This window comes from Mytilus edulis, chromosome 13, assembly GCF_963676685.1.
Source record: "Mytilus edulis chromosome 13, xbMytEdul2.2, whole genome shotgun sequence".
In the NCBI taxonomy this organism is placed as follows: Eukaryota; Metazoa; Mollusca; class Bivalvia; order Mytilida; family Mytilidae; genus Mytilus; species Mytilus edulis.
This window is the reverse complement of record NC_092356.1, coordinates 71,634,798-71,655,121: the sequence shown is the minus strand read 5'-3', so window position 1 is coordinate 71,655,121 and position 20,324 is coordinate 71,634,798. Positions and strand designations below refer to the sequence as shown.

The 20,324-nt window shown below is 31.8% G+C and overlaps 2 protein-coding genes across 5 annotated transcripts in view; one reads left to right on the top strand and one right to left on the bottom strand.

Annotated features, from left to right (window-relative positions):
* The window catches only part of LOC139501666 (arf-GAP with coiled-coil, ANK repeat and PH domain-containing protein 2-like), a 64,598-nt gene that overhangs the window by 29,948 nt on the left and 14,326 nt on the right, over positions 1-20,324 (bottom strand). For all 4 annotated transcript variants that reach the window (XM_071290811.1, XM_071290812.1, XM_071290810.1 and 1 more), the window contains exons 7-10: positions 18,308-18,491; positions 17,772-17,816; positions 16,905-17,000; positions 16,032-16,106 (exon numbers count right to left, since the gene is read on the bottom strand). In XM_071290811.1, the coding sequence (XP_071146912.1) occupies positions 16,032-16,106; positions 16,905-17,000; positions 17,772-17,816; positions 18,308-18,491 (400 nt within the window). The remainder of the gene's footprint in view (positions 1-16,031; positions 16,107-16,904; positions 17,001-17,771; positions 17,817-18,307; positions 18,492-20,324) is intronic.
* On the top strand, positions 2,781-13,314 carry LOC139501668 (leucine-rich repeat-containing protein 15-like). The gene is made up of 2 exons (XM_071290814.1): positions 2,781-2,889; positions 10,689-13,314. Exon 2 carries the CDS (start codon positions 10,697-10,699, stop codon positions 12,728-12,730), a length of 2,034 nt encoding a protein of 677 aa, XP_071146915.1. The 5' UTR covers positions 2,781-2,889; positions 10,689-10,696; the 3' UTR covers positions 12,731-13,314.

Here is a 20,324-nt window from a genome sequence, read left to right as displayed (position 1 = left end):
TGAATCTTTGGATACTTTTAAATGTCGGTTGAAAACATTGTATTTCGAAAATTATTTTGAACTTTTCTGACTTTTTTCTTGTGTATCACAGTGTATATTTTCAATTTTTGGTATAGTACATACATATTGTATTTTTGTATAGTATTTTTGTATTTTATATGTCATTTATGTACAACGCCATTGAATACATATTGTATATGTAGAAATAGGCGTTTAATTAAGTTTTCATGTTTCATGTTTCAAGGGAAGAGGATTGTAGTTACGACGTAAGGAACATATCCGATATCATTTGTGAAACGGTTATTCCATAACAGTCAACCTAAACTCGTGATGGCTTCCTTCTGAGCAGCAACCCTCTATCAAGAAAATCATGATAAAGGAAATGCAAGCACTGGAATATTGTATCAATTGGGAGATATATACCCTGTATGCAGGTGCTGCTAGATTGTTGCTACTTAGAAATGGAAATGGAAAGTTCACAATTGGAAAGCTGAAATCATCTCTTTTGACGTAAAGATTTGTTTTCAACCGACCCTCATTGTCAATTTCTAGATGTAAGTCAAGATATGAAGCCGACTAAACTGTATCTGTAGTATCCTTTATCTCCAATTCGATGGGATAGATGCAATCAACATAGTCACCAAACTTTGAATTATTTGGTGAAAGAACGTCTTCTATATAGCGGAAAGTAGAGTAAAAGGATATTGCTGGAGAGTAGAGTTAAAGGATATTGTTAATTATATAACTTCTTGTCTTTCTTCCTAAGAAGTTCCTGTATGCAAAAGATCATCAAACCGGAATCAAAATTGAACTTGGTCGGTAGCTTGTCATGATAAATAAAAGTGATGAAAACTGATTACTTGAGTGAATTTTCTAAGTCAAAGGACCGTAACTCTGCAAAAATCATCAGACCATAACAAAATTCAAACTTGATCTGTAACTTGTCATGATAAAACAATGTACCAATTAATAAATCAATATCTTCAAGCATGACCAAAAAAGAACCGAAAACAATACTTTAGTGAATTTTCTAAGTCCAATCTCATAACTCTACACAAAATTTTTCAGACCAGAACAAAATTCACAGACGGACAGACAGAAACCAGTACATCCTCCTCTTCTAAGTATAAGATCAATGTATTTAATCAGATAAACTGTGGTCACATAAGATTATTTTTTGTATTATTGTCATTAATTATATTGTCACCAATACCCTACATTTTGTTTCTTTTCTTCAAAATGTTACCTCAATGAACCTTATAAACTAAAATCCTCTATTGTTTTTCTTCTTTTCAGAAAGCTCTTTATTCATAATTGATGGTTACTTCACTATCTCTTTGTTAATACATAATGTTCTAGATATTAATTACTGGAAATTTGGATAAAACAAAAATAACATCTATGAGTTTGCCTTGGGATCCTACTAGCAAATAACCTTGAAATTTAACCTTTTCTTTTCATCTCCTAACCACAAAACTGTTATGTATATAAAATATTCAATTTCTATACACCCTCAAACAGTCATTACCAGCCTAAAGAAAATCTTCACTCAATCTTATGATTTCTCATAAGATCTTTCATTTTTACTTTGTTAGGTTAGAGTTTTTTTTATATTTTTAATATCAAATGTTTAGAAAAAACTGAGGATCTCTGATCAATAAACAATTTCAACAAAGTTTTGTTTCCAGTATATCATTTTGTTTCATATTTGATGTGAAATTGTTTTAAAAATAGACATTAGTTTACAGACAGACATAAACTCCTAATGTTCACAGTCAGTGTAAATGTTTTCACTTAGGAGACTACTGTGGTTTCAGTTATTTTTATAAGTACCTATTTTTTGTGAATAAAAGAATAAAATTGAGAATGGAAATGGGGAATGTGCCAAAGAGACAACAACCCGACCATAGAGCAGACCTGAACAGCAGAAGGTCACCAACAGGTCTTCAATGCAACGAGAAATTCTTGCACCAGGAGGCGTCCTTCAGCTGGCCCCTAAACAAATATATACTGGTTCAGTGATAATGAACGCCATACTAAACTCCAAATTGTACACAAGAAACTAAAAGTTAAAATAATACAAGACTAACAAGAAGTGGATATTTAATTTCATGGTTTTCCCGAGGTCTGCATACAAGCCTTTAGAAAATTTGTCATGCTTTCAACATTTAATTTCGTTATTTACATGTACCAACTTAATCCACGAAAATTGGTATCCAACAAATGATAATACATCCACAGTAACTAAAGTCTAAAGGGAACTGAGGTCTCTCTGTAACTTTTGACTCACTGATATATTAAATACAATTTACAAATATTTACAATGATATCTTGTCTAGGTGATATTGATCAACTCTTGGTGAACCAAACTATTTTGAGTTTTTTTCGTAGATGTACAAGACAATCAAGTTACTGTCACCAGTTCACAATGGTTTCGTTTTTAATATAATTCTTGATCTTGAGATTACATTGTCAGAGAATAAAGGCTTAAAGAACTTTTTTTTTTTCAAAACAAAAACATAATCCTATTTGTATACCCACATAACCAGTAACTAAGTTCTGTCAAACACATTTTACTTTTTATGACTTTCTATAACCTTAAAATTTTGTGGTAAAACTTAAAACATTAAAACTCTTATACAAAATCAAATTCAAATTTTGCCAATCTATTAACTTAGAACAAGCATTTTAATTTTACATGAATGATGAACTATAATACAATGTTGATGATGGTATAACGTTGTATTAATTATATAACAATAAGTTTATTATGTTTACACGACTAAGTTAACTCCCACATCTCCCCTCATCTGTGAGTCATACGACATAGCTTACAGTCCCACTGTATCTTACTATGTGAACCAAGGATTTATATCTCAACATTAACAGGTAGGTTGGCTAAAAAACTTTTTGTATCAACCACAAAATTTTATCATTTGCATATTTGTATATCATAAAATAACTTTAATTCTATTAAAATATTCTTTAAAAAAAATGTTAATATAATTACTTTTTTTCATTTTTGATTTTTTTGTGTGCTAAATTTGCAAAGCATGAAAATTAGATAAAAAAAAATTCTTAACAACTAATTTAAGCATTGCTTAATCTCATCTAAATTAAATTGGAACTCATTTTCATTAAACAGTAAATCTTGTAACATTACAATTACTTATGAAACTTTTAATAGTACCATAATTAATGTCCTTTATGATACAAATTTTAAACTGGATATTTGTCTTTTTCAATATACAACAAGTTGGGTTAACAAGTTAGTAGTCTTACACATTGTCAATGTTTGTAGTTTTCATAGGCTTTTTAACTTTTCTTTAAATCAGCTTATTACTGTTCATTTTGAGGTAAAGCTGTGCCATTTCAAGTATAAATTGTGGATTCCCAAAAATTAAAAATATTTTTATAAACACTGGAAAAGTATACCTCATTGTAGGGAGAAATATACATTTAGGGAACTCTTCTACATCCAATACAGATAAGAAAATGAATTCAATGTATATTTTGTATTTTGAAATTTTTCCTTTTTTATATGTATATAATATTTTCACATATATCATTGAAATAACTTTCCAATTTTGATTATTTCATACAAAAAATTCATTGAATTTGTATCATCTTTACTGTGGATTCACTATTATTCATTGGATACCAATTAACATGGATTTCTTTGGGACAGGGAAACCACAAAATTCCCTATATGACACCAGCTAACAATTAGCCTTCAATATCATGACTTGAAAGAATTTACTTTTCTGTCAATAATAAAATATTCCATTTAAAGTTAGATTCTTCTTATTCTTTAAGAAATCAGCATGTTTCTTGGAAATCTGGTAAACATGCAACTGCTAAGTATCAGAAAACAGGTGTCAGTATATAACAAGAATGTGTGCATAGTACACGGATGCCCCACTCGCACTATCATTTTCTATGTTCAGTGGACCGTGAAATTGGGTAAAAACTTTAATTTGGAATAAAAATTAGAAATATCATATCATAGGGAACATGTGTACTAAGTTTCAAGTTGATGTAACTTTAACTTCATCAAAAACTACCTTGACCAAAAACTTTAACCTGAATTTCGCACTATCATTTTCTATGTTCAGTGGACCATGAAATTGGGGTCAAAACTATAATTTGCCATTAAAATTAGAAAGATCATATCATGGGGAACATGTGTACTAAGTTTGAAGTTGATTGGACTTCAACTTCATCAAAAACTACCTTGACCAAAAACTTTAACCTGAGGCGAACGGACGCACAGACAGACGCACAGACAGACGAACGAACGGACGCACAGACCAGAAAACATAATGCCCCTCTACTATCGTAGGTGGGGCATAAAAAAGAAGATGTGGTATGATTGCCAATGAGACAACTGTCCACTAGAGACCAAAATGACACAGACATTAACAATTATAGGTCACAGTACAGCCTTCAACAATGAGCAAAGCCCATACAGCATAGTCAGCTATAACAGGCCCCGATATGACAATGTAAAACAATTCAAATGAGCAAACTAAAGGCCTTATTTATATATAAAACAAGAATGTGTCCTCAGTACACGAATGCCCCACTCGCACTATCATTTTCTATGTTCAGTGGACTGTGAAATTGGGGTAAAATCTCTAATTTGGCATTAAAATTAGAAAGATCATATCATAGGGAACATGTGTACCAAGTTTGAAGTCGATTGGACTTCAACTTCATCAAAAACTACCTCGACCAAAAACTTTAACCTGAAGCGGGACAGACGGACGAACGAACGGACGCACAGACCAGAAAACATAATGCCCCTCTACTATCGTAGGTGGGGCATAAAAAATGAAGAAAAACAAATATGTAACACATAAACAAACGACAACCACTGAATTACAGGCTCCTGACTCGGGACAGGCACATACATAAAATAATGTGGCGGGGTTAAACATGTTAGCGGGATCCCAACCTTCCCCCTAACCTTGGACAGTGGCAGGCCAGAAATATGCTCACATTTTTTCATTAATTTAAATTGCTGAATTTTTCGTTTCAATTCTCTTTCCTTTAGTTTGCCTCAACTTAAGTTAGAGAACTGAAAACAATTTTTCCATTTGTAAAGGGGCATAACTCTAAAACCATAAAAGTGTAGCCACCAACATTCAAACTTGATCTGTGTTTGGTGGTAATCATGATAATTAGCATTCTGCATTAGTTCCAAAACATTTTGGTTGAGCATGTTGACTATGTGGTATGGGCTTTGCTCATTGTAGAAGGCCATACGGTGACCTATAGCTGTTAATGTAATTTTTGTCTCTTGTGGACAGTTGTCTCACTGGCAATCATACCACATCTTCTTTCTTACATATAAATGTATTGGGATTAAACATGTTAGTGAGCACTTAACCCTCCTTTTGTACTGGGACAGCGGTGTAACAGCACAACATAAGAGCAAACTTTATCCTTACAAACTTTATCAGTAGAAAATAGCTTTACTTATGAGATTGGCAGAGGAAGCACAGAAAATGGCTTTACTTATGAGATTGGCAGAGGAAGCACAGAAAATGGCTTTACTTATGAGATTGGCAGAGGAAGCACAGAAAATGGCTTTACTTATGAGATTGGCAGAGGAAGCACAGAAAATGGCTTTACTTATGAGATTGGCAGGAAGCATGGAAAATAACTAACAGAAAGACAAAATACACAAAATTTTTAATCTTGGAAAATTCACAATTAGAAAAGCAGTTCAAGTCAATTTAAACTAATATATAAATCATGCTCTCCTAAACTTTACAACACTGTGGTTGTGAGTTTGAATCCTGCACATGGCAGGTGGGCTCAACTCCAATTAACTTTAAATATACATGTAGCCTTTGGCTGTGGTCTGCTCTATCAGGTCGGGTTGTTGTCGCTTTGACACATTCCCCATTTCTTTTCTCAATTTTATGTAGTTGAAATAAAAATTAATACGTAAGGATCTACCAATATCTCATCATCAGTTATATTTATTATGCCAGATGTATTCTCAACTTTTCAATGCTATATTTAGGCTGACTCTATTTTCAAAGTTGGAATGTGTTTTAACCTTCTATTCTTTAATTAAACAATTTATCTTTTGCTGAATCAGCAAATGTTTTAATGAATTTTCCTGCACTGTTTACATAACCGAATTATGTCACACAAAATCCTCCATTCTGTATAAACAGGTGTGTTTTATATAAATATAATTAAATAAATTACAGGATTATCTCCAGACATCATGAACCAAACTTCAATCACAGATAATTATTTTTATAAATTGACATCTTGCAATGGTGGCTTGATATAAACAGTCAGTTGCATAATTCCATCAAACGACTTTGCTTATGATGAGCTTCTTTAATTGAAAGATAAATTACAAAGAAAAATTTTCAATAAAAGAATTAGTTATCTGGATATATACATATTTTCTTGTTTATATTACTTTATAAAGTAATTTCATCATCCCATGTGTATTTATTAAACAAGAGGCTCTCAAGAGCCTGAATCGCTCACCTGGCAAACAATGCCTTCGGCCATGTTTTTTGACGAAATAGAAAATAAAACACAAACTTTATTTTATACACCCTACTGATCATTCAGTTGAAGTTTGGTTGAATTTGGTTGAGTAGTTTTAGAGGAGAAGATTTTTTAAAGTTAGCAAATATGATGAAAAAATTGTGAAAAAATTGTCATTAAAGGACAATAAGCCCTTAAGGGGTCAATTGACAATTTTGGTCATATTTAACTTATTTGTAGATCTTACTTTGCTGATCATTTTTGCTGTTTACAGTTTATCTTTTCTATAATGATATTCAAGATAATGACCAAAAACTGCAAAATTTCCTTAAAATTACCCCCAACAATGGTTTGTTTGATTCGTCTGAAAATTTCAGGGCTGATAGATCTTGACCTAATGAACATTTTTTCCCCCATGTCAGATTTGCTCTAAATGCTTTCGTTTTTGAGATATAAGCCAAAAACTGCATTTGACCCCTATGTTCTATTTAAGGTAAGGGCGGCCATGTTTTTTGACGGATCAAAAATCGAAGCACACACTTTGTGCAGGATAATCTAAGGAACTATCATGCTAAGTTTCATCCAAATCCATTCAGTAGTTTCAGAGGAGAAGATTTTTTAAAGTTAGCAAATATTATGAACAAATTGTGAAAAATTGTCATTAAATAGTTATCAAAGGTACCAGGATTATAATTTAGTACACCAGACGCGCGTTTCGTCTACATAAGACTCATCAGTGACGCTCAAATCTAAAATATTTATAAACCCAAACAAGTAAAAAGTTGAAGAGCATTGAGGATCCAAAATTCCAAAAAGTACATTTACCCCTTAAGGGGTCAATTGACAGTTTTGGTCATATTAACCTATAGATTGTATTAGTGACTATCAGATTCTATTAGTGACTATCAGAATTTATTAGTTACATCTTGTAATATTATGATGTACTGTAAGGGTTGGGCTATTACTCATGAAACTATTACACAAATTATACAGAAACACAATCAGATTTTGGGATGTAAAGAGTTTGAAAATTGATAGTAAAATATGACTTCTAGATTTTAATTCCTATTTTGTTTGATGCAACATAAAATGATAACTAAGTGCACAAAACGGATAATACTAATTCTTCAATAAAGATGATATCTCTATGATCTAATTAATGTACATTAAATCTGACAGGGGTTTGGCATTCTCTGGTGCACATAGAATGTCTACAATGCACTTCATGTAAAGATTGGATCATAAGGCCAAAACAAGCAAATTTTCGCAGCAGCTCACAAGAAACATCTTGGCAGGAAAATGCATAACTTTTTACATCTATTCATTCAAATATGATCTTAATTCAGTGATAGTCGTTTGTTGCTGTGTTACATATTTGTTTTTTGTTCATTTTTTGTACATTTAATTAGGCCATTAGTTTTCTATTTCTAATGGTTTTACATTTGTGATTTTGGAGCCTTTTATAGCTGACTATGCGGTATGGGCTTTGCTCATTGTTGAAAGCAGTACGGTGACGTATAATTGTTAATTTCTGTGTCATTTGGTCTCTTGTGGAGTGTTGTTACATCAGCAATCATACCACATATTTTGTATAAGCTCTATCCTAGATTTGAGATTATTAAGATCTTAACGTATCTTGTATATAAACCTGATAATCCCATCTATTGTTGATCACTGTATATTGCCCTCTAAATGTTCTTAATACAGTGCCACTTGTGGAGCAGGATCTGCTTCCCCTTCAAAAGCACCCAAGACTAATCCTAGTTTATGGTGGGGTCCATGTTGCTCAGTCGTTAGTCTTTAATGTTCTATATTGTGTTTTTTTGTTGTTGTCAGATTAGCATTGTCATTTTGTGTAGACCTAAGACTTATAAAATCCCTTTGGTGTCTTCCCCCCTCTATTTTGTGTTTGTTTTGTCTCATTGACCCACATCTCCATTCATTTAGAAGCAGATATATAGGAGAGATACAATTTATGTTTTGTTTTGCCTAATGCACTTGAATTGTAACAACAAACTATGCGCTTAAAATTATACAAAACAATTATCAATTAAGGATGAAAGTATGTTTTAAATATCCCTATATAAATTAGGTGCAGGTTAGGTAGTAAACCAAGTGCATGTTTAAATAATTACTCTTATTACATTACACGTATTCTAACTATGATCCACTCAGTTTCTCCATCAAATATCTGTACAGTGATCAGAAGATTTAATACAATGCCAAAGGACAGGATCAGGGGGCTAAACAACATCAAAGTCAAATAGTTTTATTGTTAACTACTGTAAGTTGACTATAAAGTTTTTAATAGCTTCAACCTATGTAAAGGAAAAGACAAATCTTAAAGCAGAAAATATTGTTAACTACTTCAAGTTGACTATAAAGATTTTAATAGCTTCAACCTATGACAAATCTTTCAGCAGAAAATAACAAGTCTGTGTAGCCAGATTTATTTTTTAGTGGTCAATTATATTTATAATGTTTAAATTTTTTAGCTGTCAAAACTAACATTTAAATTTGGCATGTCATAGTTTTATTCAAGTAGAATAACCTTATATTTATTCAGTGCAGTTTTAATAAAATTATTTTGAAGGCTATCAGTTTTATTTTAGAAATTACTTTTCATTATTGCTACAACAGTAGAAAAGAATGACATATTCTTTCTACAAAGTGTGGACACAGAATGATGTGTAAAATGTAACATGATGTAAAGATTATGCTCGAATTCAAGTCTAAAATCTATATGTTATCAGCAACTGTTTCTAGTGCCACACAAAGTGCTAATCAGAAAATTAAAAGGACTTAATATATTTAGATTAAAAAAATCCTTCTGATTTTAGTTCTGACAAAACTTTTTATCTTATCTAAATGACAGCACCCCAATGTCCATTCGAATAAGCTAAAATTAAGTTTATTAATGTAATATATTGTATTTACTGACTTAAAATGATAATTACTAAGAGAGAATCGAGAAGACCAATCTGTTACAATTGTTTACAGTATCCTATACTCAGTGTTTACAGGTCACTATAAGGTCACTGTTTATTTTGATAATATATACTCCATTATTTATCTAAAAACATCTCTCACTGTCAATACAAATCAACCTTAATCAAAACATTGTCTTAACATTGTCAGAGATAATCACTTATTACAACATGTAAAAGCATGTCTATCCCATCACTGCTTAGAGAGATGTGTTCAATCTGATGCCATCAATTCTAAGACAGAAGCACTTCAATCAGAGACAGATGGGTTCAATAAGATAATGAGATTACACATAAATCCAAAGTGTTAGCTAATATAACTGACTATAATATATAATGATTAATGTATAGAAAATATTTAACACTTTACACCCTTCACATATATTACAAATCTGAAGCAACAGTACTTTTTATATGTTCATAACTCATAATTTCCCCCATAGAATTTCCCTTGGTATACTAAAACTAAGAGAAATAAACAGCAAGCCAAGACCTCAAGATATATCTGTCTTCAGCACATTGAACATGTTGGAGTTGTTAAGAGACAGATAAAGTCAAGAGTTTATAAAATGTCAATGTACAAACACATTTTGAGAGAATATCTTAAGGCATACAGTACTAGTTATTACCTTAAATTTTAATGTTAAAAGTCCCATATCTATAGATAATATAATAATTCAAATCAAAAGGCAGTCAACATTCACAAATCCAAACAGAGTAAAGTGCGTAGGAATTTGATCCAGGTTTATTAGAACTAGTGTGTGACACGTAAACAATATCCTTTCCTGACCCAGAAATTAGGGTAAAATGACAAATTACTGAAAGGTTTCAAACTCAAAACAGCTTCTTACTTACAACTAATCCTTATCATTATGTTACTTACTGAAGTAGTTGGACTCACTTTTGATTTATTTAAGTTAGATATAAGAAAATGTGGTATGAGTACACATCAGACTCCATCCAAGTCACAATTAATGAAAGTAAACCATTATAGGTCAAAGTGTGGTCTTCAACATGGAGGCTTGGCTCACACCAAACAGCAAGCTATAAAGGTCACCAAAAAATTACTAATGTAAAACCATTCAAAGGGGAAAACCAATGGTCTAATCTGTATAAAAAAATGCATAATCAATATAGTAATGTTTCAAAAAGGTTACAAAATCTTTTCTCTCTTTTCAGATGAAAGGATGATTTGGATAGCAGTAATTCTGCTGGTGGTGTTGCCATTGGCCACCACTGGTCAGAGATGTCCAGCTGAGTGCACGTCATGTGACAATGGAATAGCCAATTGTCTTGGTACTGGAATAAGAGACATCCCGAGAAACTTCCCCAATACCATCACAACTATGGAACTCTCTGGTAATCAGTTAACAGAACTTTCTAGTAGTAGTTTCCAGGAACTAACATCACTTCAGACCCTTCGTATATCTGGTAACGGTATCAGTGAAGTTATGGATCGGTCCTTCATAAGTCTGCCTTCACTAATGAGTATAGACTTGTCTAATAATCCTATAGTTTATATACACGATAAAGCCTTCGAAGGACTCACACATCTACGATTGTTATCTATTACCAGCACCAAAATCAGAAGGATTGGAAGGTCGTTAAATGGTCTTGATTCACTACATACTGTTAACATGGTATCCAATCAAATAGAGGCACTCGAAGATGAAAATTTTGAATTCAGCATCAACTTAAGAATGATTGATCTTAGCCAAAATCAGATCACAAGAATTTCACCAAAGACCTTTGCTAATCTTAAATTGTTGAGATATCTGAGTTTGAGCTCCAATCCCATTGTACGAGTACCTGAATTACAATTTGGGTCTAGTATTTTACAAATGGTGGACTTTACCAACTGTCGGTTAGAAGATGTCCCTGGTAAAATGCCAGAGTCGGTAGCCGATTTCCGTTTAGGAAATAACAAACTCACAGAAATAAAAGCTGAACATTTTGAAAACATCACTAACTTACGTTTGATAACATTAAACAATAACCAAATAACAAAAGTGGATGACAAAGCTTTTGGGTATTTAGACAGACTGATGGAAATCTGGCTGAGTAATAACAGACTTAAGTCCATTCCAAGACTTCTCCCAAGAAACATTCACAAACTCTTCCTTGATCATAATGGCATTTATGAAATAGCACAAAGAAACTTTGCAATCAATTCTCAATTAGAAGTTCTCTCCCTTGATACCAACAGAGTTGAACGTATTGCCGAGGGAGCTTGGGACGAAATGCCAAAGCTTAGAAGTGTCAACCTTAATGCCAACAATCTACAGGTTTTGACAACAGGGGCATTTGTTAATATACCAAGTCTAGAATGTTTGAAACTTTCAAATAATCCGTTAAAGTTAATTGAAAAAGATGCCATGAAGGCTTTGCCTAAGTTAAATGAAATCAGTCTATCGTACCTTCAAGCGACCACAACTCAACTAAACCAGGACTTCATACCAGCAATCTCTAATGCTGAAAATGTCAACATGATGAATAGTCCAGGTTTAGTCAAATCATTTCTCAAACTGGTCCAACAATCCAACAGTGAAGTAATGGAAAAAACATCTATTCTTGCTTTACAGTATAACGAACTAGAAAGTTTACCAGAAAACCTCAAACGCACCCTACCAAATGTGAAGAAGTTATTTTTAGATGGAAACCCCCTGTATTGTGATTCAACATTAAAATGGCTACAACAATGGATGAAAAGATCAGATGATGTTTCATTTTACAACATTGATCCTCCAGTATGTGCAGCACCGAAGGAAGTGGAGGGAAGGGAGGTAACCAGCCTTGACAACAGAGAATTTGTTAAACCAAGGGAAATAACTCAACAAGAAGATTCACAAGAATTAGTCGTCAGTGTTTCTAGGAGTGATCTTGCTAAACCAAAAACAACCAAGGACAATAGCAGTCCAGATGTCAAGCCTACCAAGACGAAGAAAAAGAACAAGAAAAACAGAAAGAATAAGAACAAAAACAAGAAAAACAAAAAGAGGAAAAATAAGAAAAATAGAAAAGGAAAGAAAAAGCGAGATAGAAGTAGAATTAAAAGGCGACATAAAAGATGTGTTATTGATGCTAGCGGGAGAAAGATTTGTCCACGAAGACAACGAAGATGTACCGTTGGGCCAGATGGAAAGAGAATTTGTAAAAGGAAGAACAAGAAAGGAAAGAAAAATAAAGTTTCCTCCTCTCCTATACCTTTAGTACAAGGATAGACTATTACTTATAGAAAGTGTATAGCTGTAATTATCTACAGACTTCGTAATAACAAATGAACATTTAGTGATGACAATAGTTTTTATGATTTAGTTTACATGTTCATATAACAAAACTTTTTATACTTTCATTGTAAATCCGAGACTGAGACTGACTAATATGAAAAATGTAAAAGTAGATCAAATTGTATATATATTTAAGTTCACTTATTTTTTATTTCACCTTTCTTCAGTTTTGATAATTCAAAGTATATTTATAAATTAAATGCAGATATTTTCACAATTTCAAGACATCCACATTTTATACCTTAGTAATTTTGTGTTATAACAAAATGATCAATAATGTAACCTTCCTTAACAATTCACGCTAGAGTTTTTTTTTCCACAAATTTCATGTAATCGCAAACTAAGCAAAAATCACTATTTAAAATTCTTAAATAGTAAAATTAAGAATGGAAATGGGGAATGTGTCAAAGAGACAACAACTTGAACAAGTTTTTTGAAACTTTATGTCTTTTGTATTTTTGTTGGTTGTATTTTTGTAAATCTTTCAGACCTGAAAAGTAAAGCCATTTGTTCTTGTCCATTTGTTTTTGATGCGTAGTGTTATTTGATTTTGCCATGTGATTATGGACTTTCCAAATTGATTTTCCTTTAAGTTCAGTATTTTTGTGATCTTACTTTTTAATACTGATTTTAATAGTTTGTTTATTAATGTCTGTAACACGGCTGTCCCAGGTTAGAGAAGGGTTTGAGCACGTTTTTCATATGCTTAGCTTAACCACATTCTGTATTTGTTCAAGTCAAGAGCCTGTAATTCAGCAAGTGTCGTCTGTTGATGTCTGTTATATCTGTTTATAATACTGTCCTGTACATAAATCAGGCTGATGGTTTTTAGTTTGATATGTTTTACATTGTGTCATGTCAGAGCCTTTTATAGCTGCCTATATGGTATGGGCTTTAGTCATTTTTGAATGTTGTACAATTACCTAGATTTGCTTACATCTTTGTTATTCTGTCTTTGGAGGATATGTGTCTCATTGGCAACCATAGCATATGCATACCGCATCTCTGAAAATTTAGTAGTTACTCCAAAAGACTTGAAAGTTAAAAAGATCATTGCTCATGCATGCATATTACTTAAATGATGGCATGTGTATCAATTAAAAGTTGTTTGTTGGAAGATCTGACATAACAGCTAAAACCATCTTTCACTTGTTAAACTTCAATGCTGATCTTCAGGTTCTTAGTTTCAAGCTGCTTGAATAAACAGATTTGTTTGGTATTTGTCAATGAGTTCACCCAATAATATGAAATACAAGAGACATCCAGAGACACTGACAAAAGACTATTATTTTATTTGGAACCATAATCCATTATTCATTTACAGTAAGCAAGGATGTAACAATGATAAAAAATGTCCTTTGCAATGTCTGTGATCTCCTATGGTTAAACCCAAAAAAGGTTTGAAACAAACAACAAAACAAGAAGTGCAAATGATTATTAGGTAAAAATTGTGTAAAAAAAGTTTCAATAAATTAGAATAATAGGGTTAGGAGGAGTTGTAAATACAAAAGGGTTAAACTTAAGATAAAACAATGGCAAGGTTCATATTTGCTCAGGGAAACCTTAAAAATAATTTGAACCAAAAAGTCAAACAGGAGGTGAACAGTGGCATTATAGAATAAAGATTCTGAGGAAGTTTCATTGAATTGTGATGAAAGGCTTAGAAAGAGAAGCAGATAAAAATGTGTACTATATCATGCAGATATAACGATTTCCATTAATTGTAAATTAAACCCTAAAATTAAGGAAAAGAAGATATGAAATAGGAGCCACCATTTTACATCATGTCACAAATTTCAGGCACTGCAGTTCAGATTGATTGATTGATTTTCTAGTGTTTATCTCCACTTTCAACACTATATGGTATTTTATGGTGGTCAGTTTTCATTGGTGGAGGAAGCTGCAGGTCAAGGAGAGAACAACTAACCTTCGGTAGAAATCCCTGCTGTTCAGGAGCAGTTGGGAATGCTTAAATGAAACAGTAGGTCATTCTAAATAACCATTCCCCCATCCCTATTGTCCCCTTTAGAAAGCATAGGGTATAAAAAGCAGGTTGTATGACACAATATAAACTTTATACATACCAACCTTTCCTGTTTTCTGTTTGTAAAGCATGAAATCACTTTAAATTATTTATCATCTCAACAATCAAGTCAAAAAAATAAGATAAAAAGTTATGGAAATATCATAGAAGTTTTTTTCAGATTGTTTTCCAGAGCATAAACTGGTATCTGCAGTTGTCATTAGAAGAGCAGGGATACAGTAAACAAACAAGCTGAACAAACCAAAAACTTTATCCTGAACCAGAACAGAAGAACTGACATACAGACTGAAAGAAACATAATGCCCCGAAGTGTAGCATAAAAAATGTCAATATCACTATTTCACTAAACAAGTGGAAAAGTAACACAACTAACATGTATTCAGTTTTATCGCTTTTTTGTGCATTTTTCCTTTGATGTTTTTCTGTGATATTTTTCATATCATGCTACTCGCTTGAGATGGAAAATTATCGCTAGAAACTAAGCAGTCAGTGGCGTTGTTATGAAATTGACAACATCGTCATAGGTAAAATAGCAATAAACAGATTATCATTGGTCATCTCAACTTGATTGCCTTTCTCGCTTTCGTCGTCCTTATCCCGTTTAGATAATCAACGATAATCTATAATTATTACGAACACTGTTACATGCAATGCACATCTTCGGCTCTAAATAGTCATAATGTAAACAGAGAATTCCTCATTAACAGGGAAAACCAACTCATATCAAACTCTAAAATTGAGAAAGGAAATAGGAAATGTGTCAAAGCAACAACAACCCAACCATAGAGCAGACAACATTAATATTTCTAGATGTATTTAATAGTCTTCAATTTGTTCCAAACAGTTTCTAATAAATTTCTGATACACTGAGAAATAAGTAATGATTAACAACTTATTTCTGCTTCTTTATTTCTCATTACATCCACTTATATTCAAAGGGAGGTAATAAATAATTCAATGCATGACAGTGATCTTTCAAAAGTTTTAAAGAATAATTAAGTACAACTAAAAGATGTCAGGATTGCATAGGAACTATTAATATTTCAACAAAAGGAATGTGGGATGGTAGGGAGGGAAGTTTTACTTTTACACAGTGGTTATGGGTCATACATGGCTGTATGTACATTAGATGTATTTAAAATTACACAAAAACATACTATTCACAGAAATGTAAAATGAAATTGGACTTACTTTTTTCTGGACTAGAGTGTGACGTTCTTCCATTTCTCTTCTCTCCTGCTTAGCTTTCTCTCTCAACTCATCTACCTGAAAATCAACATTATAATTGTCAATATACTTATTATAGGATAATATAGCCATGGTTTGCTTTCCTTTAGAGGCCAGGTTAAATGTTACAATTCAATATTCTGAATGAATTTCAATCTATCATAACAGGGCAAGGGGTGGATTCTTAAGAATTGTTTAATAAATTCTTGAAAAAATAATTGTAAAACTAACATTAAACTATTTCCTTTTCATGGCTGGCAACCTTCAGCTCTGTCCAGCAGGGTCTTGGGGTGTATACTTTGTATATATTACATGAACTACATACAATATTCCAAGGAGTATTATGCTTTTATGCATTTGAAGTTAAAATACAAAAATTTAGTGCCTTTAAAATCTATCATTCAATATTTATTTCAGTATTCTTAGTTTTCTCGTTTGATTTGTTTTACATGTGTCATTTCCTGGCTTTTATAGCTGACTTTACAGTATGGGCTTTGCTCATTGATGAAGGCCGTACCGTGAACTATAGTTGTTAATATCATGATCAATTGGTATCTTGTGGAGTTTCCTCATGGGCAATCATACCACATCTTCTTTTTTTATAAATATGAAGACAGTTGCATTTGTGTTGTTACATCATTTATTGATTTATTGTTGCTTGCTTTATGCACAGTGGCTAAATAATTAGTTTGTTGTGTATTATTTTGTGAACTTTTGTCTTTTCATTAATTTTCTTCAGCATAGGGTTAGTTGTTTAAAATCTTCTTCCTTCCCCCTTTTTTCCCCGTAACATAATATGATTTTTTTTCTATTCAGTTTCTCTATTTCTTTACATACCTGTCCAGTTATACTTTTCATTTCTGGGTCAAATTCATTAAACAGGTCATGACCTTGATGAAAATATGTACTATGGGCATGCATGAATGATAACATCTGTAAAAGAATAAAAAAGAAAATTTCAGAAAACTTCATAATTGTTTACAGTCATCTTTACTCATATTGAAAATTATGTCAATTTACTGTAAATTCAGAAATTATTGCGATGTTGTTTTTTTGCAATCCTTCCAAATGATAACAAATTTCACTTAAATCGATGTCAAAGTTTATGATTTGCCTAGGGATCTAACAAACATACTTCCGATTACAAAAACAAACTATTAGGTGTATATAAAGGATTCATAGCAATGTCAATCATAATCTCTAAAAGGCAAGTCTGCTTGGAAAACTATATAGCTATTTATTAATTTTTTTACAATATACAAAAAGAGAAATATCAATTGAATATGCCAATGACTAGATGACATTTTCCCTCTCATTTTTTCTAACAATTTGAGTAATTTATGTTGGAATTATAAAGGCATTTAATTCACATTAAAATTGAAAATAATAAGCAATTCTAAATTTAATAATAAAATAGTTTCTTTCCATTTTCATTTTTAAAAAAAATAAAAAATTCTTGTCTGAAATTTTTATTGTGTTACTTTTGGGTTCAATTCCTGTCAGAAAAACATTGAAAATATTTGATTGTGCATGGTCCTGACACAATTTTTATCAATATTCCTATCTTATTTACTTATATATTTTTATGTTTTGGAATAAAACTACTATAACTGATATATTTGTGTAGCAGATATCTGATTATTTGAGAAATCTCAATAACTGTCTTATTCAAGTTATATGGGAGATAACTCAGGTTATACTTACAGTTTCTAAAACATCAAATCTCTTCTTTGAATGGAGAACATTTATCTGTAATATATATAAGAACGTCAAGATCTATATAATCTGTCACACAGCAAAGTTTTTATTACTTATAACAAAACATAAATTCATTCTTTTGGGAAGACATCAGCCTGCCACAAGTCAACTCTCAGGATGCATATCGTCAATAAAAAAAGAAATTCTAATGAACTTTCCATTCTAGAATATAATTTTTTCAAAACTTCATAGTAAAAGTGGCATAGTTTAAACCATAACGGGACTTTCTATTGAAAATTGCAGTCTTTGTCTACAGAATTACAACCTTAAACAAGGAACAATTGATCATAGCTAGATGTCAAACTGTTTTTATGTGATATTATATCGTCATACACATTTAAAATTCTATTATAGATTTCTATATGATGAAGTACATACATTGTTAAATACTGTATTTTAAGTATATAAGTTTGATTCACTTGTGTCTTTTATCCTGTTTGCTTGGTTTCTACGTATAAAATTAAAAACTTTGTAACTCTTACTTGAAAGACATAGTCAAGCGAGGCATGAGCGAAACCTGACCTTTTAGAGGTCAGTATATTTTTAGCTTCTTCACACTCCTGTACTTTAGTACGGGGAACATTAGAATTACGATTTAACGCAGAATCTAAATCGTCACTAATTTTCTCAAAATCCTTCCTGGAATCTTTCACTTTCTTTATATCCCTGGAAAAATAAAGTAGTAAGTCATGAATAATGGAACAGGTTATTATTCCTCACTTTTCAAATGTCGCAATGGCCGAGTGGTTTTAAAGTAGTCAAGCTATTTATCATAAGCCTGTAAACACTGTGGTTATGAGTTTGTATCGCAAACAAGACAGGAGCGCTCAACTCAAATCTTGATTGACTAGGACTGTCAGTTTCCCTACCAAAGGTCAGTGGTTTTCTCTTATTACTACAGCTTCCTCCACCAATCAAAAGTGATTGCCATCAAATAGCACAAACAGTTTTAAAGTGGCGTTAAACACCAATCAATCTATCAACTAATCCTCACTTTTCTGTTCAACAGAATATTCCAATTAAAAACTTATACCAAATTTGTACAAAAGGTGTAAAATCCTTCACTTTGTAACTCTGTTAAGATAAATAAGATTATACCAACTAATTATTTTCATCCTTGTGTATAACAAAGTTACACTTTAAATCATTTTTTTGTTATTATATTAATGGAAACACCATGTAACTTACACTGATGTTTGTAACAAAACAAGATAATCTATATACAGCTTATTGTTTATCTATCTAACGGTAAAAACAAAGTTAATCTTTAAACTTCCCTCTAATCTGTGTACTTCCTTAATAAGAAATAAACTGTTTATTTTAATAATACTATAAACTCTGAACTTTAAACAGATATTGTTATTTAAAATTATTTCATGATTATCAGAAATGTGCTATTTTGAGAGGTATTTTTGTATAAAAAATTCAAGAAAGGAAGTATTTTGTAACCTGAAGTTTCAGTTTTTCCTTTCAATAAAAGAACAGTAATTTTAGCAAGAAATAAGAAATAAACTGTAATTTTCAATAATACTATTATCTCTGAATCTTAAACTGGTTCTGTTATTCAAAAGTATTTCATAATTCTGGAAATGTGCTATTTTGAGAGAAGTTATTCATAATAAAAGAGGAAATATTTTGTATCCTGTAATTTCAGTTTTGGAATATTACAATTTTTATTTTACAAATAAGACCAAAAAAATAATACATGTGTAACAGCCATAAATATGACGAAGTTGTGAACTTTACAAATTTGTGTTGACATTTGAAACCAAGAAGAGTCTGTGAAACCTGGATGATTCTGTCAAATTGTGAGGCAAAATGTGAAATAATGTACAATATTTCATAGAAGTTTACTCAATTATATTCATAAATCACAAAGTAAAATATTTTCATGAAAATTCACATTCTTGATGGAAAATTGTTCCAGATGAAATACTCAATTACCTCTTATTTGATACCACAAGTGAATTTAAAATATATCTAAAGCAACAAGTGAAACTGCGAGCTACTGCTCACTGATGATACCCCCGCCGCAAGTGGATAATATTAATAGTGTAAAAATATGCAAGTGTTTAGTAAACATGAAGTTGTTGAGTGATGAATCTGAAAACGCATCACACGGTATAGCTGACTTATATTAACCCTTAAACCAAATTTCAGAAATCCTTGTATTGTAGTTCCTGAGAAAAATGTGACGAAAATTTTCAACTTGGCTATCATGTGTAAAATCATACAAGTGTTCGGTAAACAGGAAGTTGTCAAGTGATCAATCTGAAAACGCATCACACGGTATAGCTGACTTAGATAAACTCTGAAACCAAATTTCAGAAATCCTTGTATTGTAGTTCTGAGAAAAATGCGATGAAAAATATTCATGGGACGGACGGACTGACGGACTGACGGAAGGACAGACAGAGGTAAAACAGTATACCCCCCCTTTTTTAAAGCGGGGGTATAAATACAACTTTATACATTCCTCATATCTCTGGCAGACATGGT